The sequence below is a fragment of the Hypomesus transpacificus genome, chromosome 11 (assembly GCF_021917145.1).
Source record: "Hypomesus transpacificus isolate Combined female chromosome 11, fHypTra1, whole genome shotgun sequence".
Classification (NCBI taxonomy): domain Eukaryota; kingdom Metazoa; phylum Chordata; class Actinopteri; order Osmeriformes; family Osmeridae; genus Hypomesus; species Hypomesus transpacificus.
Genome location: NC_061070.1, coordinates 17455989 through 17482787, shown reverse-complemented (window position 1 = coordinate 17482787; position 26799 = coordinate 17455989). Strand labels below are relative to the sequence as shown.

At 48.1% G+C, this 26799-nt stretch overlaps 1 protein-coding gene across 1 annotated transcript in view; it reads right to left on the bottom strand.

Moving 5' to 3' along the window:
* ryr2b (ryanodine receptor 2b (cardiac)) overlaps positions 1 to 26799 on the bottom strand; it is a 45029-nt gene that overhangs the window by 18032 nt on the left and 198 nt on the right. Inside the window, exons 2-65 of the mRNA XM_047029836.1 lie at positions 25569 to 25688; positions 25239 to 25343; positions 24999 to 25073; positions 24803 to 24881; positions 24584 to 24696; positions 24328 to 24451; positions 24048 to 24144; positions 23683 to 23757; positions 23433 to 23589; positions 23036 to 23200; positions 22646 to 22767; positions 22231 to 22414; positions 21924 to 22059; positions 21709 to 21804; positions 21283 to 21401; positions 21064 to 21197; positions 20486 to 20727; positions 20125 to 20317; positions 19792 to 20011; positions 19601 to 19705; positions 19413 to 19516; positions 19058 to 19141; positions 18778 to 18934; positions 18451 to 18598; positions 18083 to 18291; positions 17640 to 17814; positions 17282 to 17487; positions 16646 to 16855; positions 16366 to 16481; positions 15978 to 16092; positions 15413 to 15573; positions 15051 to 15210; positions 14416 to 14502; positions 14016 to 14242; positions 13571 to 13784; positions 12810 to 13472; positions 12467 to 12667; positions 12140 to 12248; positions 11768 to 11911; positions 11346 to 11622; positions 11086 to 11200; positions 10851 to 10983; positions 10423 to 10526; positions 10128 to 10263; positions 9680 to 9866; positions 9420 to 9528; positions 8363 to 8483; positions 8024 to 8193; positions 7055 to 7275; positions 6615 to 6705; positions 6188 to 6328; positions 5856 to 6019; positions 5489 to 5567; positions 5060 to 5149; positions 4755 to 4892; positions 4569 to 4646; positions 4336 to 4411; positions 4064 to 4187; positions 3762 to 3877; positions 2469 to 2545; positions 1732 to 1853; positions 1596 to 1645; positions 1355 to 1415; positions 514 to 752 (exon numbers count right to left, since the gene is read on the bottom strand). Coding sequence (XP_046885792.1) covers positions 514 to 752; positions 1355 to 1415; positions 1596 to 1645; positions 1732 to 1853; positions 2469 to 2545; positions 3762 to 3877; positions 4064 to 4187; positions 4336 to 4411; positions 4569 to 4646; positions 4755 to 4892; positions 5060 to 5149; positions 5489 to 5567; positions 5856 to 6019; positions 6188 to 6328; positions 6615 to 6705; positions 7055 to 7275; positions 8024 to 8193; positions 8363 to 8483; positions 9420 to 9528; positions 9680 to 9866; positions 10128 to 10263; positions 10423 to 10526; positions 10851 to 10983; positions 11086 to 11200; positions 11346 to 11622; positions 11768 to 11911; positions 12140 to 12248; positions 12467 to 12667; positions 12810 to 13472; positions 13571 to 13784; positions 14016 to 14242; positions 14416 to 14502; positions 15051 to 15210; positions 15413 to 15573; positions 15978 to 16092; positions 16366 to 16481; positions 16646 to 16855; positions 17282 to 17487; positions 17640 to 17814; positions 18083 to 18291; positions 18451 to 18598; positions 18778 to 18934; positions 19058 to 19141; positions 19413 to 19516; positions 19601 to 19705; positions 19792 to 20011; positions 20125 to 20317; positions 20486 to 20727; positions 21064 to 21197; positions 21283 to 21401; positions 21709 to 21804; positions 21924 to 22059; positions 22231 to 22414; positions 22646 to 22767; positions 23036 to 23200; positions 23433 to 23589; positions 23683 to 23757; positions 24048 to 24144; positions 24328 to 24451; positions 24584 to 24696; positions 24803 to 24881; positions 24999 to 25073; positions 25239 to 25343; positions 25569 to 25688 — 9370 coding nt within the window. The remainder of the gene's footprint in view (positions 1 to 513; positions 753 to 1354; positions 1416 to 1595; positions 1646 to 1731; positions 1854 to 2468; positions 2546 to 3761; positions 3878 to 4063; positions 4188 to 4335; positions 4412 to 4568; positions 4647 to 4754; positions 4893 to 5059; positions 5150 to 5488; positions 5568 to 5855; positions 6020 to 6187; positions 6329 to 6614; positions 6706 to 7054; positions 7276 to 8023; positions 8194 to 8362; positions 8484 to 9419; positions 9529 to 9679; positions 9867 to 10127; positions 10264 to 10422; positions 10527 to 10850; positions 10984 to 11085; positions 11201 to 11345; positions 11623 to 11767; positions 11912 to 12139; positions 12249 to 12466; positions 12668 to 12809; positions 13473 to 13570; positions 13785 to 14015; positions 14243 to 14415; positions 14503 to 15050; positions 15211 to 15412; positions 15574 to 15977; positions 16093 to 16365; positions 16482 to 16645; positions 16856 to 17281; positions 17488 to 17639; positions 17815 to 18082; positions 18292 to 18450; positions 18599 to 18777; positions 18935 to 19057; positions 19142 to 19412; positions 19517 to 19600; positions 19706 to 19791; positions 20012 to 20124; positions 20318 to 20485; positions 20728 to 21063; positions 21198 to 21282; positions 21402 to 21708; positions 21805 to 21923; positions 22060 to 22230; positions 22415 to 22645; positions 22768 to 23035; positions 23201 to 23432; positions 23590 to 23682; positions 23758 to 24047; positions 24145 to 24327; positions 24452 to 24583; positions 24697 to 24802; positions 24882 to 24998; positions 25074 to 25238; positions 25344 to 25568; positions 25689 to 26799) is intronic.

Genomic DNA, 26799 nt, shown 5'->3' with positions numbered 1-26799 from the left:
GAGGGAACCACGGCTACCTTCTGATGAACGCCGTGGAAACGGTCTTGATGGACAAGCGGGCAGGATGGAGAGACAACATGCCTGTGTCTGCTCGCACCCTGTGAACGTCTGCGAGGCGGGGAGGGGAGGGGGGGGACGGGGTTCAAAGCAGGAGGAGGACGTGGAGGGTGTTGCTGAATGATTTAGGAGGTGCCGAGTCCAGCTGTTCTCTGTCAGCTCAACAAAGTGTTCGGCATATGGTGGGGAGCGGATGGAGCCATTCAAAATGCATGAGCGGTGATTCATTTTTTTTGGAAAGATGTCTTTGGTCGGGAGACAATAGTTTGGAGATTTCGGATCTGATCCATTCACTTTGGATTTAAGACATATTTATATAAGAAAAATAATACATCATAAGCAACACTTTAGAGTTGTCTGGGTGCAGATAACTGAAGAAACGCTATCTCTGAATTAACAAGGTGGGAATATTCACTATTCTCCTAAACAGTCTCCTCGTCCTGGATGTTGACTCACCCAGTAGGTCCTGTCCGTGTTGCTGTGAACCCAGGTGTTGGAACAAGGCAGTGAGGCAGGGCAGCAGGGTGGAGGTGGTGTAGACGAGGAGCTGGGCCACTCCTCTGGGCTGGGCTCTGCTCTGAGGTCCCAACGTCATCGACAGGTTCTCCACTGTCACCTCCAGGTCCACCGCGGCCGCCTCGAAGAACGACCGTAGAGACGCCCTGAGCGACTCCGGGGCGGTCTTCATCAGGGTTCTAAAACGGAACGGGGTCAGCGGTTGCTAGGCAATTCCTGTCAAATGATGAGCTTGGTCACCCAGACTATTTTTTTTATTTAAACACTAGCAAACATTCCCACACTGGCCCCAAAGGGTTCTTGTGTCGATTTATAGATTTGAAATGGTTAAATACACATGACCCTTAGCATAATTACATTTTGTGAAGACTTGCATTGATATTTATGTACACAAACTGAGGAGGCTAACAAATAAATCGCTATCAAGTACACTCTCTTCACAACGCTGTTTATTTGCTTGCGCTTCATGTAAACGGGCAAGTTTCCTAATCAGGAGACATCCATCTGGGCCCGGGGACGCCTGCCACCCTGGAGCGAGACACTTCCACACTACATCTACATGATTAGTGTCGTCAAGGTCACAGGCTGGCCCAAAGGCAAGTGGGGTAGGGTGGCACATACCTGGCATCTGGAGATTGTACCAGGAAGTGAGGTCACGTACCTGGCATCTAGAAACTGTGCCAGGAAGTGAGGTTACGTACCTGGCGTCTAGAAACTGTGCCAGGAAGTGAGGTCACGTACCTGGTGTCTAGAGACTGTGCCAGGAAGTGAGGTCACGTACCTGGCGTCTAGAGACTGTGCCAGGATGTGAAGGCAGCTGACGATGGATGAGGCATCGCTGCCTGGAGGAAGCAAACAGAGGAGAGGTCTTATCTCCAGTGGTGGGCGCGTGGGGGATGTGAGGACTTAGGCACGGAGTTCACAGACACACAGGCTGAGCATACGGACCCAGTAACACATGTAAATGGAGACATCTGTTGTGTCAGTACAACTTGGATGTGCTGGTTCCATACCGTCCTTACCAAACAGAGAGGTCCTGTGTCTGACCAGAGCCCCCAGCTTGCAGAAGAGGCTGAACGGTGGGATAGAGGAATGTCAATTAGGAAGTGAGAGAACAACAAATAATGAAGGGTTGCCGTTTGAAACAACCAATGCTACCTGGCGACCATCTCCTTCTCCTTGTTGGAGGCGTGGCCCCCGTTGCCGTGGGAACTGTTCGAGGTGGACAGGAAGTAGCTGAGGTGGTTCTTCAGGTAGTGCTCCACCAGGGGCAGAATGACCTGAAGGTATGGCAACACAGATGCCTAAAACTGTATATTTTAGCTTCATCTACCATGAACCATTTCCCCCTTCCATCATACCCCTTACAGTTGTCCTAAACCGTTACAACAAAGCAAGCTGATCTCTGTGCTTTCAAAAAGAGGTTTGAACCACGACAGTCTCCGTGGACATTGTGGAAGGTATCCCTCCTATTGAAAAGCTGCTGCCTTTGCCGTGACTGACTTGCGCATCGATCAGACGGATGCTTCTGGAAGCAGGCTTGGCAGGCTGCACGCTGCCACAATGGGCAGATTAGAGAGACATCAGAACCTTTCATTGTCTGTCTCCTTCCAGCCAGTGGCGTGGGAGGCCTAATCAATACTCTGATCCCAGCACACCCACATGGATTACCAGAATGGTCTAATAAATCCCCCCAAGCCCCCCCCCCCCCCCTCCGCTTTCTGTAAGAGAGGTTACCCATGGCAACCTTCCGGCAAAAGTAATTACACCGCTGTGTGGTAGTGAGAAAAAATATAGCTCACAGACGAGTGAAAATTGGTCAACTGCTTAATCTTTCTCTCGGTTAAAGACATATGGTACTGTAAAAGGTGACTGGTGTGTTTTTTTTTCCAAACCTTGCTGAAGAAATAAATCTCTTGCTGATGTGGGGTTCTCTCTCCTTTGGTCATCTGTCCTCTGGCCTGCATGACCTCTGAAGAAAAGCACAACACCAGTATTACTGTCCAGGAGATGAGCGCTAAGTAAAAGATGTATTCGATCAGGGCTAGAGCCAAGCCATGGGAATCATCATTCTTTAGAATGTTTTCGTTCTGAATTAAAACCAGCGCTTTCATCATATTTTCTATTTTTTAAACAACGTTTGATTTCCCAAGAGCCTTGTTCACTTTAATGGCTGAATGTTGATTTTCTTTCAATAAAACAAACCTTTACTCTGCAGAGTTTGCTTGGTTTTGTTAGAATGCTTAAACAACACAGCACTACACACATTCAGTTACAGGCTTCAGTAAACTACCCCCATATGCTTATTTAATGGATCCTATCCGGAATCTAAACTTACAGTACTGTATAGAGCTGATTTACTGGACATTTATATTAAAGTTAATCCTAAACAGTACAATTGATTATCACAAATAAACTTCATAACACACTTTAAAACTGATGTAGTATCTTGGTAAAAGGGAAAGTCTTAGAGCAGAGTCGTGAGAATGGCTGGACTCGGTAGAGAGACATTTCAACACTTATTTCCTCCCGTCTTCAAGCATTTTAACACCTTCTCCCTGAGGTGACAGACTCATGGGAAAACGCCTCGCGGCCGTTTCCGTGACTCCCAGATGCGACTGCTCACATCACAGGTTGATTCATGAGCAGACTGGAGGCCGACATCAAGGTCAGACACCAGGAGCTGTCTGCTGATAATTGTAAAGACCAGGAGAAATGGATGTGTAAATGTGTTTGAGTAGGCATGCGGTGCTTTGGTGGTTAAATAGTGGTGCAGAATAGCTGCTGTATATTTGGGGTGGAAAGGAGAGGAAAGGCATATTTCATGGGAAAATGACAAGGATGTTTGTTTGGATAAGAATGAGGGTTTCCATCTAGACGGTTTCATGGGAATTACAAGGGTGCACGAAAGAACAACACATTAGCTATTCTTGACTCTGCTCACCACCATTTGATGATTCACATCAGTCATCTCCTTTACAGACAGTCCTGTGTACACACAAGGTCACTCTTCAAATTCATAATGACTTAAGGTTTTGAAGTGAAAGCCATGACCTTTAAGACTCAAGTGAAAAAGCTGCTTTAGAAACACCTCCAAAGGTGAGATGTCCTATAGCAGGTAGGGGGGGGGGGGCTCTGGGTTCAGATGAAGCCGACCCAGGAAGCCCCCATGAGGCGCGGGGTCGTACCCAGCTCCAGCATGTGCTCCTGGGCCTCCTCTGTGTAGAAGAGGAGCTGCTGGAGGAAGGTGTAGGCGAAGCGGTTGGCGATGGCTGGAGACTCCATCTCTACAAACTTCCTGTCCCTGAGCAAAAAACAAAGCCTGTTAGGCTGTAATTGCTAAAGGTGTCTGGGATCCTGGGTATGACCTTAAGCAAGGCACTTACACACTCCAACAAATGCTGTAGATAACTATTTCGTGAAGAACACTGGTTCTCATTAAAAGGTCAATGGTGTGATATCAGTCGTTTCTTATTATCCAGACCCTCACCTCCAAACTGTGAAGCCATTAAGCTGCAAAAACTTAAGGATATCCTGAGCTCTCTCCCTGAGTCTGGATTTCTCTTTGCCAGAAAGGGAATCGTAGGAAACCAGCAGGGAATGACTGCCTCCGCCTGAAACAATACATTCATAATCCTGACATAATTACATAATGACTAAATGTAAATGTAATTATCACATTATAACAGACTCATCATCAGGTTTTGAAGGGCCTCACAATGAACAACCCATTAGCCATTTGTGTTTTTCATGTTCTGCTACCTTTAGCCTCTAGTTCCAGAATCTTCTTCCTAGCCCAGGTGTTGTGGTAGTTCTCAGCCAGCAGTTCAGCCATCGACTAGATGGACAAAAGATAGCCAGACAATTGACAGATAACCTGACTGTTATTTTTTTTTTTTAGATGATGCTGTGGCAGCAGATCTTACAGTCTGCGTCAAGTGTCAGGAATCAAGCAGACAGACAGACAGACACACACACACACACAGACAGCTTACACACTGGTCCCAGGTAAGGGTGATACTGCTCATGTCCATGGGCTTGGGGCTGAAGGTGGATGCTCCTTCAAACGACAGCTACGCCATGAAGGAAGAGTAGACAGGAGACGTGAAACCACAGTGAGATGCGCCATTTCAATCTAAATCCTTAGTCTGAAGGCGAGCAAATGCGTCAAGCCTATTCACCTGTCCAGACTGGGAGATCCGTCGTGCACAGGTGTGCAGGCTGCAAACATCCCCATCTTTGGTTCTGTCGATGGTCCAGCCAAAAGCCAGCATGCTTCTCACTGTCTCCCTGATGGCCCAGCGGTAGGTCTCCTTATCCTGCAGGCGGCAGAGACAGCGACGCAGACAGCAAAACAGAGAGACAGCAATAGAAACAGTGACGCACAAGTTACCAACCTTTATTCAATCAACTGGACAGCGTGTATATACATGAGCAAGTGTCCGGTTACAGAGTGTTGGCCCGGCAACAGTGGCGGCCATTTTACCTTCTCGGCTAATGCTCGGTATGGCTTCAGAAGAGGGTGGACTTTGGCGTTCTCACAAAGCTGCTCCCCATAGACCCAGCCACTGGCAAACTGACACAGAGCACATGCACGCGCACGCACACACACACAGAACACACACACACACACAGAACACACACACGCACAACAATACATCACCTTCGAGAACATCGTCTAAATCTTTCACTCATATTTTCTCTTTCACATAAGTCACAGAGAGTACAAATTAGATCTTCTGCATCCCAATAGTTGACACAGAGCAGACGTTCATAATTTACGATCCATATATTTTTTTTACTAACTATTCAGATGACTAGATCCTGTGGTTTATAGTACAGTTCAGTGCAACATACATCATTGTGACATTTCAAACCAACGGCCAGCTATGATGGATGATGATTGTCCCATTACCTTGTCCAGTGACCACTTCTCATGAGTGTGTTCTGCATACTTGTTCACTACCAGCTCCAGTCTGTCTGGCACGGGCACACTTGGCAACCCAAAAAATATTCACAATTTGTTCCACATTAGCAATAAAGATCTTCCTCAAGTTTATCTTTGTTTGGTTTATAAGTGACACTGAAAGGTGAGATGCATAAGCTACAAGGGAAATGATGATTATACTTTTCACTGTGGGAGAATCACTCCCAGTGCAATAAAAGTCTCAAATTTGAGAACCTTAAGACTATGCACTCCAGCAGAAAGATGATAAATTAACAGAGAGTAACAAAACAGTACAAATGCAGAAGCTGCTCTAAGTGTCAGTTGGATGAGTTACTTGGTGGTGTCTACAGGCTGGGGGTCAAAGTGCTGCTTGGGGTCCATGACGGCGTGTTTCTCCAGCCAGGACACACAGGCGTGGTCCATGTGGTCCGGGGGCAGGGCCCCTCCCACGGCCCCCAGGCACTGCAGGGCCAGCCGGAACAGATCGGCGTCGTAGCTCTGAGACAAACACAAAAGGCTGATGACAAGGGTTGGTATTTAAATCTACATTTAAGTTCTCAAAGAAAGTTAGGACTCCAAATAGACTAGTATTACAATATCCTATTAAACTTTAACATTTCGTTCCAAACCTACAATTTTATGGTTCAAAAACAACATTTGTCTCACTTTCTTGGCCAAGGCCTTGAATACTCCCCAGAACAGCTTCCTGGAAAGATGGAGCTCCTCCTCAGAGGCGGAGCCGAGAGATCCAGATCGTCCAATCAGACAATAGTATTTCCAGCTCTGCTCAAAGTGATTGGTCAGCAGCTGGAGACAGGAAGTGGTGAAGGTATCAGAGAATCAACCAATAAAGTGTGTCACTTAAAAATGCAATACAATACTTGAACAATTATTGATGGCCAAAACTACAAACTGTTTCAGTAAATTATTCATTTAGAAGTACTTTTATCCAACAACTAAGATGTTCCATCACTGAGCTATAGCCTAAGTTTATGGAATATTTACTTGGAAAAATAAGTTTTAATATATCAGTGCAATTTGTATAATCTGTATAATTGAATGCGCACGCAGACACACCAGTCGTTAGACTAACCTTGAGTGGCATCTTGGTGGTCTCAGACAGCAGGGGCACATCAAACACAAGTCTCTGCAGCAGAGGCTGCATCATGGAAGGTCTGAGCTTGCTGGACAGGACCAGGCAAAACAGAGACCAGTAGGGGTGGGGGGGAAAAATAGATTCACATTTGAATCACCATTCAGTCTTCTAGCGATTCACATCGATTCACAAATGTAAAATCAATATATATTTGTATATTTTTGTTGTATATAGTTTTTTTCTTTTTATATATATATTCATTTATTTAATAAAAAATCACACAAGATTTCGATTTGATTTGTAATCAATTCGTGACCCCAAGAATCGATTTGTATCGAATCGTGAGATACCAACAGATTCCCACCCCTTGTGAGAATGCGAAAATTCAAGAGTAGAAGAGTGGGGAAAAACAATCCTGTCTCTTCCATCAGCCCCACCTGCACACGGCCAGCAGGCAGTCTTCGATAGCGTCCCTCTGGGCCTTGGTCAGGCTGAGGGCCCTGGAGAGGCGGTAGACGGCCTGGAGGAGAGCGTCCATCAGCGGGGCCTGGCTCTCCGCTCCAGAGAACAGAGCCGAGGTCTTGGTGAGCAGAGGGAGCACGGCCACACACAGGTACCTGTTCAGGGCCAGGGCCATGTCTGTGGAGCCCAGGTCAGGCTGACCATGGGGAGAAGGGGAGCGGAAGTTAGACTAATTTCTCACTTTTTTTCTTTGTTGTTTTTGTTTTCAGCCTTTACCCAGAGGATCAATTAAGACCTCTCGTCTTAACTGTCTCGTTCAATAATCAGGGAGTCAGATGGCTGAGTGGTTAGGGAATCGAGCTAGTAATCAGAAGGTTACCAGTTCGATTTCCGGTCGTGCCAAATGATGTTGTGTCCTTGGGTAAGGCACTTCACCCTACTTGCCTCGGGGGGAATGTCCCTGTACTTACTGCCGCCCTCCAAAAAGACTCAAAGTAAACAGCCTTAGCCCAGACCAAGAAAGAAGTCAGACATGATATATTGTACGAACAAAGTCAGTGGAGAGAGAAAAGGTTACAATATCATGGAAACAGATAACAGAAACGAGAGTGGTGGGTGTGCAGGTTAGAAGGGCAGATTGAGAGAGAGGGTGACAGGGTTATTTAGGGGTAGTGAAAGGTTAGTCTACAAACAGGGTTTTAGTCACCATGTGTGGAGATGCCCTTCTGAGCAGCGAATGATAACTTAAGTGGGGTTAGAATGGATCTCCGTTCAAACACAGCCAGGCGTGCAGCAGATCACTTCAGCTGATAAGAAGTGTACATATCTTCTGCTAGGCCACAAGTGGATTACTGCAGGAGAAGTGGGAGGAATCACTACGATGTTAGCAGCAGTGGTTTCACAGTGGAGTTCCTCCGGTGACAGTAGGCGTCTAAATCCCTCACGGTGTCCAGCGAGGCTGCTGCCTGAAGATCTGGAAGGAGGCCCACGTCCAGCAGGTGGAACAGGAAGTTCTGATCTTCTAGGCCGTAAACCCGGTCCAGGAACAGAACCATGGCGGCCTTGTGATCCGGGCAGAACACCGTGGATGGGTCCGGCTCCATCACAGTACCGTCTGTGGTGATTTGGCGAAGAACAATCGTGGGAAAATAAGCCATTTCTGGTACACAACTGAAATTTGTTTATGAAAAACCACAAGCTGTAAAAAAAAAAAAAAGTTTATTTATTGTAGTATTAACGGTGGATGTACCCTGGCCAGAAGCAGGAATAAACGAAGCTCTAACCTTTGGCCAGGACAGGAATCTGCAGGGGCAGGCTGATGACCCCCTGCAGGTCCCCTAGGGGGATGAGGGACCTCAGGATGGCTCGGATACGGATGGCCTCCCCCTTCCCTGAACGGATCAGCTACCCAACAACACATTCAGGACGTCAGTCGCTCGCCCAACAACACATTCAGGACGTCAGTCGCTCGCCCAACAACACATTCAGGACGTCAGTCGCTCGCCCAACAACACATTCAGGACGTCAGTCGCTCGCCCAACAACACATTCAGGACGTCAGTCGCTCGCCCAACAACACATTCAGGACGTCAGTCGCTCGCCCAACAACACATTCAGGACGTCAGTCGCTCGCCCAACAACACATTCAGGACGTCAGTCTCTCGCCCAACAACACATTCAGGACGTCAGTCGCTCGCCCAACAACACATTCAGGACGTCAGTCGCTCGCCCAACAACACATTCAGAACGTCAGTCGCTCGCCCAACAACACATTCAGGACGTCAGTTGCTCGCCCAACAACACATTCAGGACGTCAGTCGCTCGCCCAACAACACATTCAGGACGTCAGTCGCTCGCCCAACAACACATTCAGGACGTCAGTCACTCGCACAAACCCACATTCAAAAAGGAAGGTCACTTAAACCCAAATAGGACGGTAACTTCAACTCACATTTAAACTGGAGGGCGTCTCAAACACATTATTTAGACATCGATGGCTGTCAGTTGACTTACATATTTACTTTAAACTAATTTCCCTCTAAAACACCGTTCTGAGAATTCCTCTTGGACGATTAAGATCGATTATTTTATAATCAGAGAGCAAGGATATAAAGGTCAGTAATAAGGACTCTAAAATTGGTTTGGTGTCTCTGTCTGTCCCCCGGCACTATAGTCACCTGCCCGTCGGAATGTTCTAGCCTATCGGACTATTGACGGGATTTAAATGTGACTCACCAGGAGGTTTGTGAAAGAGCAGAGTGTCGAGTGGAGGAGAGGGGGGGGGCGGCGGCATGCTGAGTGGAGGAGAGGGGGGGGGCGGCGGCATGCTGAGTTGACTTACGTGCACCTCTGGGGCACAGCGGCCCAACAGATCGATGAGGGCAGAGTAGAATGTCATGATGGCGTGTCCCATGTGAATGACGTCATCCTCTTCATCCTGAACCACGTCTCTGGAAGAGAGGGCTTACCTGAATCAGACAATGACTCAGGTACCCCCCCACCCCCTCCCTCCTCCCCCAGGAGGTTTTCTGAGCAACAGACTTTTCTACGGAAGAAAGAGATCTGACTAAAGAACTGCAGAGTTTCCTCTGGAGAACTCACAGGGTCCTGTTGGACTCGTAGGCCAGGGTAGGTCCATCCATGGACGGGTCCTCAGATATCCTTATGGCTTCCTGAATGGCTGCTAGGAGACCGTCACCGTCTTCACCACGCAAGGCGGGGCCAAAGCACTCGGGTCGACGAATCAGCAGTCTCACCACCACGTAAGCGTTCTCCTCGACGCTCTCACCTGTCAATCAAAGTTGATCAACAGATCTCCCTTTTACCGACCGCTCTGCTGTCCATGCATTTAAAATTCACAATTAATCTGACAGGACATTTATATTCCAGTTTTCCATTCCAGTAACTGAATATAGAAAAGCTGGTTTGATGAACCTTTTCTCCCACATACCAGGTTGATGATTTAATTTTATGACTCAAAAACAACAAATCACAAACACATACAGTAAGTAGTAACATACTGTTCATCACAATATCAGAGACAATTTACCGTTGCAGAAAACAGAGAATCGCAGCATGTCCAGGTAACGCTCTCCCTCCACAGGGTTCCAGCCCAGGTCGAGGTATCCCTTAGACACCAGCATGGGACAGCTCTGGAGACCACAGCCTGCCAGGTACTGCACCACCTGGAGAGGCGAGGGACGGACGGAGGGAAGGAGGGGTGAGGAAATAAGGGTAGGCGGAGGGAAGGAGGTAGAGAAAGATCTTGAGACTGATGGAGAGAAAGAGAGGAGAGAGATTGAGGGACTTTGTGAGAGACAAAATGACAGGTAAATCCATCTGACCTTTTCCAGGTCTGGTTCCCTCAGCGACAGGGCCAGCTCGTTGTTGTCTATGACAGAGGCAGCCGCCACATCCAGGGGCGTGGCTCCGCGCATGGAGGGAGAGGCTGGAAGTACAAACACTTTGTTACTGTAAAAACTAGAAACTTTTTGTTGGGATGTGTGGATTTTTTTTTTTGAAAGGTTGAAAAAAAAAAAAATCCCCAGAAAAATACTAGAAACCTTTTAGTGTCAGGTTGAATGTGATTTTTTTTTTTTTTACAAAACAACTACAAACGGTACGTTATGGATGAGACAGAGGGAGTTAGCAATGGATGGATGGATGAAGGATGTGTGTACTTTTGCCATCTCTGGACAACACCCCCTGAGACTCGGTGCAAAGGACGAGCAGATAGTCAGTTATCTCTGTCTATACACACAACCGGACCTACCTAGTCCGACACTACTGTTCTCCAGCAGGTAGCTGAGGTGGTCAAACATGGAGCCCTGATTCTGTCTGCTGATACGACAGAAGTAACAGAGGAACCGGCAGCAGTGCGCCACCATCTTGGGAAACGTTATCTCCTGAGGAAGGAATGACATTGGGGGAAATAAACAATTTACAATCCCTCGCCGACTGGCTGATTGGAGCAGAGGGGTGTTGTGTGGGGGCGTGTCGTTTCTGACCTTCGTCTCTCCTTCCCCCAGGACGTTAACCATCACCTCCATGACGGTCTCGTGCATTCCCAGAGCCCTCATCAGGTTAGGATGCTGGTAGAAAACTTTATTGTTCATTATGTTACTGCACAGGAACAAAGAAAAATACAAAATCAATTCAAAACCAAATCTACACAGCAAAAACTATCTAATCTGAGTGTGATAACCTTGCTTTAGTTTTTTTTTGCAAAGCAACAACTAAGCAATTGAACATAAAAACGCCGGCCCACCCTAGTCCTCTGATCATCAGCTTCTCCTCCTCCCGGCCCATGCGTACGCTGAGCAGCGAGCGGATCTGGCCCAGCGAGGCCAGCAGGTCCATGGTGTCCTCCACTGACGCCTGGCTGATGCTGTAGGCCCTGCGGAGGGGGCCCCCCATCTGCCCCCCCAGGCCCTGGTACTGGCGATGCAGCAGGGAGAACATGACTCGGACCAGAGAAGGGTTCTCCATCACGCTCTCCTGAGTCCAGCGCACCACCGTGGACAGAACCAGCTGCTGGAGGGTCTCTGAGGAGCACAGCCATGACAGGGTGGAAGGGGGGGTTACAGAGATGTCGATTGTTGACCTGCAAATGACAGATAATCGACGAAAAAGACGATCTCGTCGTTGGCCTTGATGTTTCTGATGATGAGAAAGCGTGGCTTGGCTCACTGAGAGTGTGGGCTCCGCCCGCCTCCTCTGGTTCTGGTGTTGTCCTCCGGAGGCCCAGGGCCCTCCCCACCACACCCAGGAGCTGCTCCTTCAAGGAGACCTCTGACGTCTGCTCCACCTCACAATCTGCGTCAATATCAATCCCTGGACACAGGAAAAACAACAAGAACAGCAACAAAATACCTTAGACTCATCCCTGTCCTTCCTTCCCTGGCTTATACAGTACAAAGGGACAAGGAAGTGTCGTTGGCAAACACACCAGCAGGTAGTGAAATTGTTTACATCTTATTTATCAGCAAACGCTTTTATCAAAATTGACGTATACATGGTGCATGTAGCAGAGTACAACCGAAGATGTAGGAGAAGGAGTACCACAGTGAGCAATGAGGAGGTGGTGGAAGTCTAGGAGGTGGTCTCTGATCTCCTCTGGGCAGGGGCACGGTCCCTGCTGCTCCTCTCCAAAGGACAGCAGCATGTTGATCTGGGAGGAGGAAGAAGAAGACGGTTGGAGCTGATTGAACGTTAGTGTGCTGAAGTTACAGCAAACATAAGGTAAAACCGTAAGTCAGACACAGGGATAATGACACAGTTAACGGATTACATATAAAGTGTGCTAGAGTGACAGCAAATACAAGGTAAGCCAGATGCAAGAAGTCATGGGCCCCCATGGTGTCATGGGTCTGTGCTGGAGTCTCTGACCTGCTCCTGAGGCAGAGAGCGAAACTCCTTGGTCCTGCGGGCAGTGAGGCCGGCTGACATGTTCATCGCCTGCATCACCTCGTTGTAGCGGGAGCGCTGGTTCTCCTGCAGGAGACCCACGAAGGAGTCGGAGAAGGCAACCACCGCCTCCACACGGTGACGCATCTGGCAGTCACACAGGAACTGCAGCAGGTGACAGATCTGGACACAACCAGGGAAGGAGTCTCATTATGGACCTCCGAATAGAGAAGCTCTTCAAACGGATGTTTCAAATCACAATCGAACTCTTCAGAACGTTCAGACTTTTTTTATAAAAGGGAGTGTGACTGTTAATAAATTGCACCTCTAGTTTGACAGCTTCAGGTAGTTTCATCTGGAGAAGTCCTTGTTTCGGAGTACATTCCTTCTGTTCTACCTCCCCCTCAACCTCTCTAAAACTTCCCCGCTCACTTTCATACTCCTCCTCCTCTTCCTCCTCCTCCTCCTCTTCCTCCTGGTTGTCAGTCTGTCTGGAAAACACCCCAGGCTCAATCAGCCTGAGAGCTCGTCCCAGGTCCTCGTCTCCAAACACCCCCATCACCAGCAGCGTGTGGAACAGCCTGATCAGAGGAACCAACAGCAGCTCAACACTGCCCCCTTCTGGATCCCTCACACCCAGCCCCACAGCGCGCACCGCCTTGCTCAACATCTGCACGGTCAGCTCTCTCAGAACCTCCAGAGGGATCTCCGGGCTGCCCCTGTGGGCTGCCTCACCTCCCCCGATCCCAGCTCCATCTCCTTCACATCCACCCGCCCTCACAAAGCAGGGGGAGGAAGAGTACAGCCGGGGCTGAAGGGAGGTGCTGAGGTCCATGCTGGGGATGATCTCTGGGGTCTTGGCCCCCCAGGGTCCCCCGGGTCCCCCAGGGCGGTGGAACAGCTTGATGGCCCTGGTCTGGTCCGTCATGGGTACAATGTACTCCTGGTTCATCATGAGGCGGGCGGTGGCGTGGGCACTGAGGTGAACCTGTTAATAACTAAACGTTACATGTTTGGAACAAAACAGGATACAAAGACAGGAGTGAAAAGAAAGCGTTACACGGGAGGAGTCCGAACGAGAGGCACCTGGATAAGTAGCTGGTAGAAACCAGAGCGGAGAGGGCCTGGAAGACCAGGGCTCTGGATGGCATACAGGAGCTGTGATTGGTCCACGTGGCTACAGAGGGCGTGGCCCACGCGGGTGTTGCCGAGGGCACAGAGGGCGGAGTAGAGGAGGAGGGTGTGGTGGTGGAAGGTCAGGAGGTCGTCTAACTCAGAGAGCTCTAAGATGTCTACATATCTACCGGGGGACAAGAGAGGATACAGTGTTAAAACATTCAGAGTTTGTATAACCATTTTCCTTTAGTTTAAACTTAACACATAAGGTACCACACAAGAACGAAAAACAGGAAAAGAGAAAAATAACTGCACTTGAAAGGAGATTTGTGTGTCGGGCAGCTTTGAATGTGACGACAACCCATTCTTTAGCCCTCCTCCTAAACCCTTCACCGTGATGGAGATGACCTCTGACCTGTTCTCCTCGGGTATGTGTAGGATGAGGGTGGCCTGGGGGTGGGAGCACTGCACCATCCAGCCATGACGGTCGTCTGGCCGGGCGGCCTGCACCACGAGGGCGTGGTCAGGGACTCGGGTCCACAGGACGGGCACCAGCTGCTGCACCCCAAGCCTGGGGGGGCACTGTGGCGTAGCGTTCCTCCTCTGGCTACGGAACACCCCCGCAGACAAGGGCAGCACGTTCTACAGCGGAAATATTATCATTATGGTAAAACACACCAGACAATTGTGCAGAAAGGTTGCCTGTAGAGTGTATTATAGTTCATTGAGTCTGATGAATAATGTACTTTAACCTTAAATGTGTAAAAAAAACATTTGATTGTTTGTTTATGATCAATCTGGGTGAGGTAGTGCACCTTGACGCGTCCTAGCTCAAACTGGAACATGTTGGCGCTAGTGGGCTTGATGAAAACAGCAGGGAAGAGTCTGGTGCTGGATTCCACCTGCCACACACAGCAAAGAGACACAATAATGAGACCCATAGTGAGCATTTTCTCGCGAAAAAAGCCTGAAAGGATTTGTCAACATATCTAAAAAGGAAGAAAAAAAACATGTGTTGGGTAGTGGCTTTTGTGACTGTACTGTCACCACCTTCAGCAAGAACCGTGGCTCAAAGGTTTGGTAAATAAGCCACTAGACTAGACCACGTGAAAGTATTCTTTTTTTAATCTTGTGATGCCTAATTATATTTGAGTCTTACACAGTCACAGACGGCGATATTTCAACCACTGAGGTTTCAGTTTCAAGTTTTATTGTCAGGTGCACGGAACAACAGGGTCGGACTAGACACTGAAATTCTTGGGACAACGAAAGCAACCTAGCATAACACAAGTACTAAGAACATAGATTACATCTATGATAAGCTCAAATAAAATAGAATAAGATAAAAACAAAAATAGCTATACACATCATAATATACAAAAGTACAAAAAAGTATGCAATATACAATAATACACATTTTACACTAAGGTGACAGACAGAGTCAGTTCACCTGGTAGAAGGTGGTCAGATCCATGCCACTGGAGGTGAAGGTGAGGAGGCCAGAAGCTGTGTCGATCAGACAGCCTATCTCCAGCCCTGTGCTTCTCCGGCTCTGCCCCAGGCCAGTCGCCTCGCCAGCACACACCATGAAACAGCTACACCGCTTCACACTGGCATACAAGAACAGCCCCGTACCACACCAGGAACAAAACCACAAAAACATCAATGAGACAGGCAACACTGAGGTCATCATTTAAAATAGGAACTTATAAGACTAGGGTCATTAAGAAGATTATATACAATTTTATATTGAAAAGGTCCTTGCAAAATAACCCATATTTGAGCTGAGGGAACTCATTGGACCTTGCCCACCTCTCTTGGACCTTGCCGCTCTCGTCGCCAAGGGTGACGGTGACCGTGCGAGCCTTGTCAGGGTGAAAGGTCGGCCCGTGCTGGTGGAAGCCAGAGGTCACCCAGCCTACCCAGACATGAGAGGGCTCCTGACCTGGAAGCACCCTCACTGAGAAGTAGTACTGGTGACAAGGAGAGATTTGTAACAGTAACTGGCAAACGCCTTACGTTACGTAGTTCTAGAATGAGTTAGCTCAAACTAAAACTGTTTTATAATATAGCTCAGCTGTAGTAGGTGCAGGGGTGTCCCCAAGCTATGTATCACTAGATTACTGAAAGGGCTGCCTGCGAGCTGGCTAGTTGTATTACTACGGTCTTTGCATTGATGGTTAGCCCCATGGTACTATTTTAATAAACAGTGAAACATTTAACAAGGAAATAATGGATTATTTCAGAAATACTTTTGTATCACACTACATCCGGTTTAAGCCCCCCCCAACTTCCGGTTTATATCTCTGGTATCTCTGTGCATCCATACTAAACATGAATTTGTCTATATTTTAAGGAAGAATGAGACAGTGAGTACCGTTGAGCTCTGGATGAGGTGCTCGAAGTTGTCCTTGTCAACGTGGACCTCTTCTAACAGCCGAGCAGATGAGCTGCTGTTCACCAGGCCTGGTTTGGTTTTCTTCAACATGAACCTGAGGTAACGCAGACTTCAAATGAGATACGCGAACTACTGTCATGTCTACATGAACTGCAAAAACAATCTAGTGACTTGAGATTTGTGAGATTACTGTTGAAATGTTCAAGTTAAATGTACTTGTTTTAAGCGTAAGCAAGCTTGTGGTAAATATTTCTGCACTTAAATAGGGCATTTGATAGGGCATTTTTGACATGTACAAACACATTTTCCTTGGGTGTTGATGTGTCCTAAAAGGGGCACTATGTTGTCATGCTGCCTCCACACCTACCGCTGTTTGATTTTGGAGGTCTTGTCGTGGCTGTGGTCCTTGTGGTAGTTAAGCTCGTCTCTGGAGCCGACGTACCCACGAGCCGACTTCATCAGCATCTCAAAGTCAGAGTCCACCTCAAGATTCAAGATCTCTATATTGTTATATACTTTTGGTAATTAAATTATTATTTTGTCCATTCCTGTTACGACAGCAGGGTAAAGGGTATAAAACCAAAAGAAATACAAGACAAAACAATAAAATGGTACACAATACTCGATAATAAATTTGCAGTATTCACCTCAAACTCCTCCAGCTCCTTCCTGCCCGTGAGGGCGCTGGCACTGGCGGGCACAGCGCCACCTGGTGGTCTGGAGAGCGTGGAGGCACACTCAATGGGCATGCTGAGGCGGAAGCAGCCCGTGTTGGCCCCCCCGCTCTGAGGGCAGAAGGACCTCTGAGTGACCTTCAGACACGGGGGGCTCTCTAAACTCCCGCTGAGTCGGGTCACCTTGGAGGAGAAGAAGAAGACCAAGGGGGGGGGTCAGATGGCTGAGCGGTTAGGGAATCGGGCTACCAATCAGAAGGTTGCCAGTTCAATTCCCGGCAATGCAAAATGATGTTGTGTCCCTGGGCAAGACACTTTACCCAACTTGTCTAGGGGGAATGTCCCTGTACTTACTGTAAGTCGCTCTGGATAAGAGCAATGACTACATATAAACGTAAGACTAGAGTCATATGATTACCCCACCTGGGTTCTAAGCCTTGGAAGACGCATGTATTTATGCAGGTAAATGTGTAAGCCTTAAAGTGTTTGTGTGTGTGTAATGGCTTTAAATCATTATTACTCTTTTAAAATCCTGACATTTACCTTCGCAAATCCTGATACATTTTCTGATAGGAGGATGCGCTGATTGATATTGCACCCGTAACTCACCAATATGTTCTGTTCTGGAGGAACGGGCACGAACTGAGGCTGTCTCCGGCTCATCCAGAGAGAGGGCTCTCTGGCCATGGTGACAGCGAAGGGTTCGTAGCTCTCCTGCAGACCACACACGGTGAAGTACCTCAGGGTGCTGACATCACGACCCAGGTTCAACCTGCCCACCTGGTTGACCCCCAAACTGCACACAGGGAGGAGACCTGGAGAGAACAAAGGAGTAACGAAGAAAGATCCCATCACGTCCAAAAAACCCTGAGTGTGCATTCATAATTAAACAGATCACCGCATTCCAAAGTAACCGCGGTGACGGCAGGTTTGAGCGGCGTTCTGCGTTGAGGTAGTTGTGACGGACCGTCTCTGACATCGAAGTCTCTGGCTGCCACTTCGGATCCTCGGTCGTTAAAAAGCAGCTCTCCGTTAAGGGTGACCATCATGGTGCGTTCGGCCATGTCCACCATGCAGCCAATCACATCACCACCTCGCCATGGGCGTCCCAGCGGCTCAGCTCCCTGGTGACACCACTGGGCCTGTGTGTGTGTGTGTGTGTGTGTGTGTGTGTGAGACAGACACAGAAGCAGGATGAAAAAGATAAAACATAGAAATGGGCCAGAAATGACAGTGAATTATAAAACCATTTATGCTCTGTATGGGTAGGGATGAAATGGGAGAGTAAATCCAGTTTGATACATACTTTAGAACATTATATTTTGTAGGAGTACGAAATGATGAAAGGATGGCATGTCAAATAACTGTAGGCCATAAATATAAGCAAAATACGTTCAACCGTCAACTCACTTTGGAGCCTTCGAACACGAACGCTTGCTCATCCGAGCCAGGTTCTGTGTCCGGGAAACAGCCGGGCCGGGCCCAGCCAACCCTCATGGTCCCTGCGGTCACCACCTCAAACTCAAAGTACCACTTCCCACGGGTCACAGCGTATGACCTGTCCGCCCGGAACACACGGAATCTCTCCGACGGCACCCGGTTTGAGTCCGGCATCACAGCTGTGGAACAACACACATGGGGATCAAACATGCTACTAAAAAGGTTCGTCTCCTGACCTAGATGTGAAATAGATGTAACTGTGACTGAGCTTCAGTCAGTTTCATCCGGCGAAAGCCCTGTGTCTTTGCTAGACTGTGTCCTAGACCTCCCTCGGCTACCTCGGTCCTGGTCCAAGGGCTCCAGACTGTAGCCGTAGCCCAGCAGAGTGCACACAGTCTCCCTCACGCTGTCCCTGCCCTCCCTCCTGCTCCTCTCCTCAAGGAGGGCGTAGGGCACCAGGTGGGGGCTCCGCCTGGCCTTAACATCCTAAAGGCACCACACACAGGGACAAGGAGTTCAGCAACATCACAAATGCCCGTCATGTACTGACTGTTCAGCAAAAGCAAGCTCAAAACTAATATTTTTGCTTAAATTTGATTGGTCGTTTTTGCAGTGAGAAGAAAGCATACGTCTCAACCCTTGCCTCGGCAGCATGTGGTACTGACCTGCACTCCGTAGGTCCACCCATGTCGGATACGGTCCCGGGCCCAGACGTCGTGCTCGTTCTCAGCCAGCAGGTCGACCACGCCCTCCTGGGCGGGGGTCAGGGTCACTTGGCTCACGTCTACAGGGGCCGGCCTGTACCCGCTGGGCTGCTCGTACCTGGAAAGGGATCCTTTACCTCAGGTAAAACACATACTATCCTACAGCAGAGGATCTGTTCTGAAAAGGCTGTGTTTGATTTATTGAGGTATTTTTTGTAACTATGTTTGAAGAATAACACACTTGGTAGGGAGCCTCATGTATCTCACTCCCTCATCAGCATGGTCATCTGCCAGACCAATATGGAAGCCAAATGCCAGAAGAGTCCTTTTAAAGAAACACAGAAAAACAAAACACAAACTTTTTTTGTTTCGTTTATTTCTTTTTACAGGGACAGTGCACATTAATCAACGTTTCAGTAAAAGTGCCGGTTTTAGCCAGCTGGCTGATTTTCAACCACAGTCCCTGGGCAGGTTACCACTGGTTGCATCCCAAAACCTTCTAAATATTTCATATCAGCCTTGAGAAAAAACCTGCCTGCTACCTCGCCCATGTTACTGACCAATCACAGATCTCCGTAGACAGGAAGTGAGTGTACCTCAGTGTGTCCTGGGACATCTGGAGTTTGTGGTTTCTTTCCTGTTCCGGAAGCTTGGAAAACTCGACCAGACAGGGATCCTGCCTCTTACTGTCATCTCGCACCTAGGAATAGGAAACACGGATATGATCATACAAGCACATATACTTCAGACACAACCACCAAACATCTCATAGACTAGAACTCACCGGCCCGTAGGTCCAGCCCAGGTCCACCCTGTCCACGACCCAGAGCTCCTGGAGGTTCTCAGCCAGCCTCTCGCAAATGTGCTCCAGCTGGGAGGGCAACACCGTCTGGGGACAAATCAGGCAGCTCTGCCTGTGACGCTCATGGGAATTGTTGAATATAATATATGACCTATAAAAGCATTTAATGCTACCTGGCTGATGTCGACTGGAGCTGGGTTGAAGGTGGCCGGAGAGAGAGGAACGCTTGGTCCTTGGAGGTTTTTGATTCCGTCCTGGTGGTCTGAGGTGAAACTCTGACAGGGCTCCAGCCTCAGTTTGACCTTCGGGAGGAGAGCCTCTGAACACGGGGCAAAACCAGGGGGGGGCAGGAAGCGGAACTCTCCGTGACGACCTCCCAGAAGGAAACGCACTCTGTGTTCAGACCGAGAAAAGACCAGAAAAAAATTATAAAATGCATGCTGTTTCACAAAGGAAAATTACAACCGGAAAAAATCGAACACAACGACTTTACACCAGCTCCTCACTTGATCCCTGCCGAGAAGCTGACGGTAGGAAACAGCAGCCCGTCCATGTTGAAGTTCTCCAGCATGCCCTGGACGGGTTGGCCGTTGACACGGAAGGAGATGCAGGGTGTGCAGAGGTCCAGACAACAGCTGACCACATCTTCTGCCCTCAACAGGTGGTGGTAAGGAGAGCTCACTTTCCGTCCAACACCACCTGAATGATGATTGAAGAAACCTAAAGTTTGATTTCTGATATTATTGACCCTGTAGAAACCTAAAGTTTGATTCCTGATATTATTGCCCCTGTAAATAAAATAACCTTGAGCTAGAGTTGTAAAATATATTATAAGTACTTCAAGTTCCCCAGGATAACCCCTCTGACCTGACCACAGGTGCAGCCCGTCAAAGCCGTAGGAGCAGAGGTCGTCTCCCACCCCATTTCCCCCCCAGCCGTGACCCTGAGCTGGGCAGGGGAGGTAGCCATCCAAGCAGGCCCAGCCCACGCGCAAGTGAGTGGGCTCGGGGGACAGGAAAGGCTCCACATGGTCCACCACCAGCTCGTAGTACCAGCGCCGGTACTGGGCAGAGTCCTCCCTCATGGCCAGGAAGATGTTGGGACGCATGCTGGGGAGAGAAGAAGAGAAGAGAGGATGGGGGATGGGAGAAGAGAAGAGAGGATGGGGGATAGGAGAGGAGAAGAGAAGAGAGGAACAGAAGACGGAAAGTAGAGGAGAGGACGGGAGTGGAGGAGGAGTAAAAGAGGAGAAGAGAGGATGGGGGATAGGAGAGAAGAAGAGAGGGGAACAGCAGAGGAAAGTAAAGGAGAGGACAGGCGAAGAGGACAGGAGTGGAGGAGGAGTAAAAGAGGAGAAGTGAAGAGAGGACAGGAGGACTTTTCATGACATTTCTTCTCCTATCCTGATCAAACGAATGTGCTATATTGTGACAGTGTGAGTATACCTGGTGACCTGGTTGATGAGGTTAGTCTGAAGAAGCAGGTCTCTCTCGGACAACAGGTTATCACAGATCAGATTTTGATTGGATCGCACTGCCATCCCATGGCACACACACAAGGAAGACAGCACGTCTAATACCTGGGGAGGTCAAGTAGTCAACAACAATAAGACCAGGCCTTTTTCTCTTCAAAAACACGTTCCGGATTCACACACACACACGTGCCTTGTGATTGCGTCCGTGTTTGTCGAGGAGAGATATGAGAGATTTGATGTGTCCTTCCTTGATGGCGTTGAGACTCTCAGGACTCTCCAGTAGAACACAGTGGAGTACTTCCAGGACGCCTATGACACAACAGCAGTATCACTGGACAAATGACTCTCTTAAATTACATATTTGACCATCATTTAGTCACACAATTAATGTTCTCGTCATCAACATAATGTTTATGTAATCTACATACTGAATACGGTAAAAAACAAAAAACAAAGCCTTGATATCTCTTTAGTAATCAACATAATGTTTCTGTTATCTAATCTACATATTAAATAAGGTTAAAAAAAAAGCTTCGATAATACTTTTTAGGAATATATGAGACGTATGTCACATGATACAGAGGACACGAGGGGAGGATATGTAGCATGTCCCTACCAGTGGAGGCCTCAAGGGTCTCCAGCCTGCCGACCAGCCAGTCCAGAGACCCAGAAAACTGGGCACAGTTCTTACGATTTCCCCTGATGAGGGCCGCTGGTGGGGAGAAAACCCAGGCCACAACTCACGTTAGACAGACAGACACTTTAACCAGAAGCTATGTCATGTAATGTATGAAATATGTTCTGGTAAGCTCAAACTGTGGTGTTTCTCACCCAGTAGTTCATAGAAGGAGTTGAGGATGTCCTCCCAGTCTTCTCCAGCCTCTCTCCCAGCTGGTTCAGCCGAACGGGAGGCTCTGCTGTAGAGGTGTAGACGGTCAATGCAGTCCAAGACAAGACCAATGACCCCCTGAGAGACAGGAGACAAGGGGAAGGAGGTATGTCAGAGAGAGAGAGACAGAGAGAGACAGAGAGACAGAGAGAGAGATTTATGTATTGGGTCCGGAGGGACGGGACACAAAGGCAGACAACTTTGTCATCAGAACCTCAGACCTGATCAACTGTACAGTCGTTATTTTACCTCTTCTTGGAATAGGTTCTGTCTTTTCTTCAGTGCTCTCACACTGTTTTGATGGACTTCATGGCTAAGACCCGCCTCTGGAGGCTGGAAGTAGCCAATGAGATCCTGCAAACTAAGTCTCAATGTGTCCAATGGCAGGTTGGCATTTGGAAGGTTCTCACACAGACTGACTCCATCCAGTCTCCTACAAACAGGAAGGTAGGGACATGAGAGAGATAACCAGACAATCGCAATACATATCTCCAAGAGCTGACATTTCTGGCAAACTGCCCAAGAGCTGGATGGGGTATTTCAGGTCACATGATCCGAGTGGATGGGTTATGAGGTATTTCAGGTCACATGACCCGAGTGGATGTCTTACCAACCGGCCGAAAGCCTAGCTTAGATTTCCCAGAGGGCGGTAAACGGGTCATACCTGATGAAGCGAGAGAAGAGTAGAAGTGTGCAGCGGATGAGTCTTGCTGTGTGAGACTCCTCTCTTTGAGAGCGAGACAGACTCAGCCCGTCATCCATGTGACCCTCACTGTGCAGGATGGCCTGGGGAGGAGAGCCAAGCATGATGGGATTATTTAAAACGCTCATCTTGCCCTGCATGGTTAAATCATATAATACTTTAAATCTACTCATATTGAGCCTTTAAGACAGTGGTTCCCAACCCTGGTCCTCGGGATGTTTTAGATGTTTCCCTGCTCCAGGGTTGGGAACCACTGCTTTAAGAGTTCCTAGGCCATGACCAACTGTGATTAAGAAGATTTCAGAATAATAATTTTTATCTGACAAAGCTGTTGTCTCTGTAGTTATTTACCCTGCGCTGCAGCGCTCCCATGCGGGCACACTTGGCGTCCACAGCCTGGTAGGTGAGCCAGAGGCCAGTGTCCACGTGCTGGACGTAGCACAGGGAGTCTCCATACTTGATCTCCGGGATGCCCATGCCATCCACATCCTTCTTCATCCACGGATCCAGCTTCTCCTGCAAGGGGAGTCAATCAAAACGTATACAAAATAAATATATATATATACACAATCCTTTTGGATGCGGCTCATAAATCACCATGATGTGAAAGGTGGGATAGTTAACTACAATACACAAGCTTATATTTGGATAGGAAGCCTTAGCAATAGGTTTGTGATTGCCATGAGATCTGATTGATCCACACTTTTGTGAGGGGCATTGTAAAAACAATGCTTGTTTGACCTCTGACCTTGGAGGGATGGAAGCAAAAGGCAGAGACTTTGACCTCCGCCTTCTCCCGGTCGACCAATAAGAGGCCTCGATCCTCCGTCACACTTAGGTATCTCCCGGTGGTCACATGACGCAGGCGAAACGGCTGACCCCAGCGTGTGTGACTACCACTCCACCTGAGCAATCGGAAGTCATGGTTACGATACGGTTTAAGAGTTCAGACGCAGTTCAGGGATGGTTGCTGCCACGGTTTTGTCAGGCAGACTTACGCAACACGTAGAATCTCCAATCTCCAGAGGGAGCGGGCGTGGCTGGAGACAGCTCCTCCTTCATAGTGCACCACCCTGGACAGACAGACAGGCAGAGACAGACAGGCAGATAGACAGACAGGCAGACAGACAGACACAGACAGACAGAGACAGATAGACAGATAGACAGGCAGACAGGCAGACAGACAGACAAACAGACAGGCAGAGACAGACAGACAGACAGACAGACACAGACAGGCAGACACAGACAGGCAGACAGGCAGACAGAAAGACAGAGACAGACAGACAGCATTGGGCCTCATGAAGGAAGGCAACGCTACTTCCTGGTTTCACTCCGTTTGTATGGTGACGAGTGTCTGACTGACCTTCGTAGCTCCTCCCCCTGTTCCGTAGAGGGGATGGTCAGACACTCGTCCGTGTGACCATGCAGGAGCCTCAACGTATCCCCGCCCTTTAGATAACCTATCATTCAGCATAACCATTACTGTCAGTATAGGCCCAGTTTCCCAGACAAGGATTAAGCCTTGTCCTAAACAAAACCCTTTTTCAATGGAGATCTTTCATTGAATCTTTACTTTAGGACTAGGCTTAATCCTACCATGTCTTGGTAACGGAATTGTTCTTAGATTCTGTTATAGATTCTACCTTCAGCTATTCCGCCTCCTGAACAAATTGGAGCAACGCTCCAAAGAGTCTGCTGGAAAGATGCGTCCACGATGAGATTCCCGCTCTCGCTCTTGTTATCCACCACACTTCCAAAAGACAAATGCTGTATGGAAAAACAAAGAAGCCATAGAGTCCAACCAGTTTTTCTCCACGCCATCAAAGGCAAATGAATCCCCCCTACAGACTGCCATGTCTGTTTATCTCATTGTGAATGTTATAGGTTCTTCTCGCTCACTAGGTATCTCTCTGACGAGACGCTGACAAAGATGAGGTCGTCACCGACACGCACTTTTTCCCCCTCCGACCTCTGCTTGGAGGCAGGGTGAACGGTCCACCAGCAGGCCTCCCCTGCAGGCGCAACCAAGTTCAGAGGGCAACAACATGAGTGCTTCTGCAGCCCTATCACTCTCCTCAAAGGCTCAGTTAAGATAGATCTCAGAAACGTCACGAATACCTGTATTATCTTCCTGCAAACCCACGTCAAAAGCAAGCTTGTCAGTGGAGGACCCAGATGTGGACAAGCAGCAGAGATACTAAAGGAAATTAAAACAGATTGTAAATGCTAACTCCCTGGAAGCAGGAACCAAACACAGACAAATCAGAGAATAGGTATTGTAAGGTTGATGAACATAATAAGATAGGAGTCTTACCATTCCACTGTAGGAATGTCGTAGCAAAACAGCCTGGCCATAGAGAAGGGTACGATTCGCTCCCCCCAGTCCAATCTGCAGAACACAACAGAGACTGAATAATACTGCACCTATAACCTATGCTGTAATTCACAGTAAACAAGCAACAAACAGGGAGAGCAATGAGGTAACTGTCTACAGCAAACGGCACCTCCATGCAGTATTGAGGTCCACATTTAAAGACCGGGGAGTGTTGCTCACCCCATTAGCCTTTTCCTCCCTGTTGGCCAGCATCTCCTGCAAGGCTCGGACAGACAGACACTGGGCCAGCACATAGGCACACACCGACAAGTCTGGGGGAACATTCTGAAAAATACAGATGCGTCCAAATTCAAATGTCTACCAATGCCTTGGTATTCAAAAGGTTTCACATCGGGAACTTTTGTTCAAGAAGATAGGAGATCTTCGTGTCTTTTATTCATTCAGATTGGATAAACAACCTGTAGCTTTTTTTTATTCTCAAATTAATCCCCAAACCATGTTTCTCTCCATAGCACCTGTATTGAAGGTGTGTAAGGCATGGGCCCCTACCTTGCAGTGGGAGGTGGACTGCAAGCTGCAGAGTCTGCAGCCGTAGCCTTCTGCAGCCAGGCACAGCTTCAGATGCTCTTGCTGGGACGTGTAAGCACTCTGCAGGACCACCTCGTCACTCTGACAGCAGACACGGGGACAGGTCAATGAGCTGCATGCACACACTCTGAAACAAACTCTCACACACACATGCGCATCCGTGTGTGTTCCTTGCGTCGCAGCTCCCTGCAAGTGTGTGTGTGTGTCTTACTGTGAGACAAATAAAGTCTTATTTTTATTCTTCCTAAAACATACACACACACACACATTAAATACAGTATACACACACAGACACACTCTTTTGCTTGAGGGTCACCAAGGCCTATTCAGTCTGTCCTAAATTCCTTTTTGAAGTGCTCACCAGGAGAATCAGGTCACCTCAACCACTCAGACAGCCTTATAGGGAGGCCGGACGGAGATAGGAAGAGAGACAGGGTCTCTGACACCTCTCTGTCAGGCCAGATGCCACCACCGAGGTGTCAGTGTGTGCTCTGAGCCCGGCCATAACCCCCCCCCACTCCCTTATCAGAGGGCTTCTGGAGTATGTCACTCGCACAGTTGGGCACACAGAATCGGGACGCCGTGGGTGGGAGCGTTGTAAAGAGACAGAATGATTCAGGGATAAGTTATGGATTGGATTTACATGGCCAACATTAATCCATATTTTATGGAGTCCGGAGCCATGTCTTGTGATGGGCCTGACATTCCTAGTCATCCCCTGCCTGTGCTTACAAAGCCCTGCAGGCTCATATAAACTGTTTGGAAAATAAAACATTGAACTGTATACACAAGGAGACGCAGAGGCAATATAAGATGGTGTTCCAGAGTCAATGAGGTGCCATCTATGAGATGTCCTTATAAGAGCGCAGAGACACCCTGCAGTGAATAGGACAACTATGATGTTTCATTGTCTCAAGAATAGTTTGAAGTAAAATAATAAATACATTTAACACATTTTGAACTGGGCTTTGTTAAAGTTTAAAAAGTATACTATTGTGCCACTGCCTACCATACACAATAACAATACAAGCAGGATAGTATTTAATTTTCTGACAGATTGAAAATATACTTAGTACTTATATATATATATATAAGTCTTGGGAATATTGCTAACATGTACAGTATGATATGAATTATGGAGGAAACTCAACTGTGAATAAGTCCCTCAAAGGTCTTAATCAATTTCTTGAAA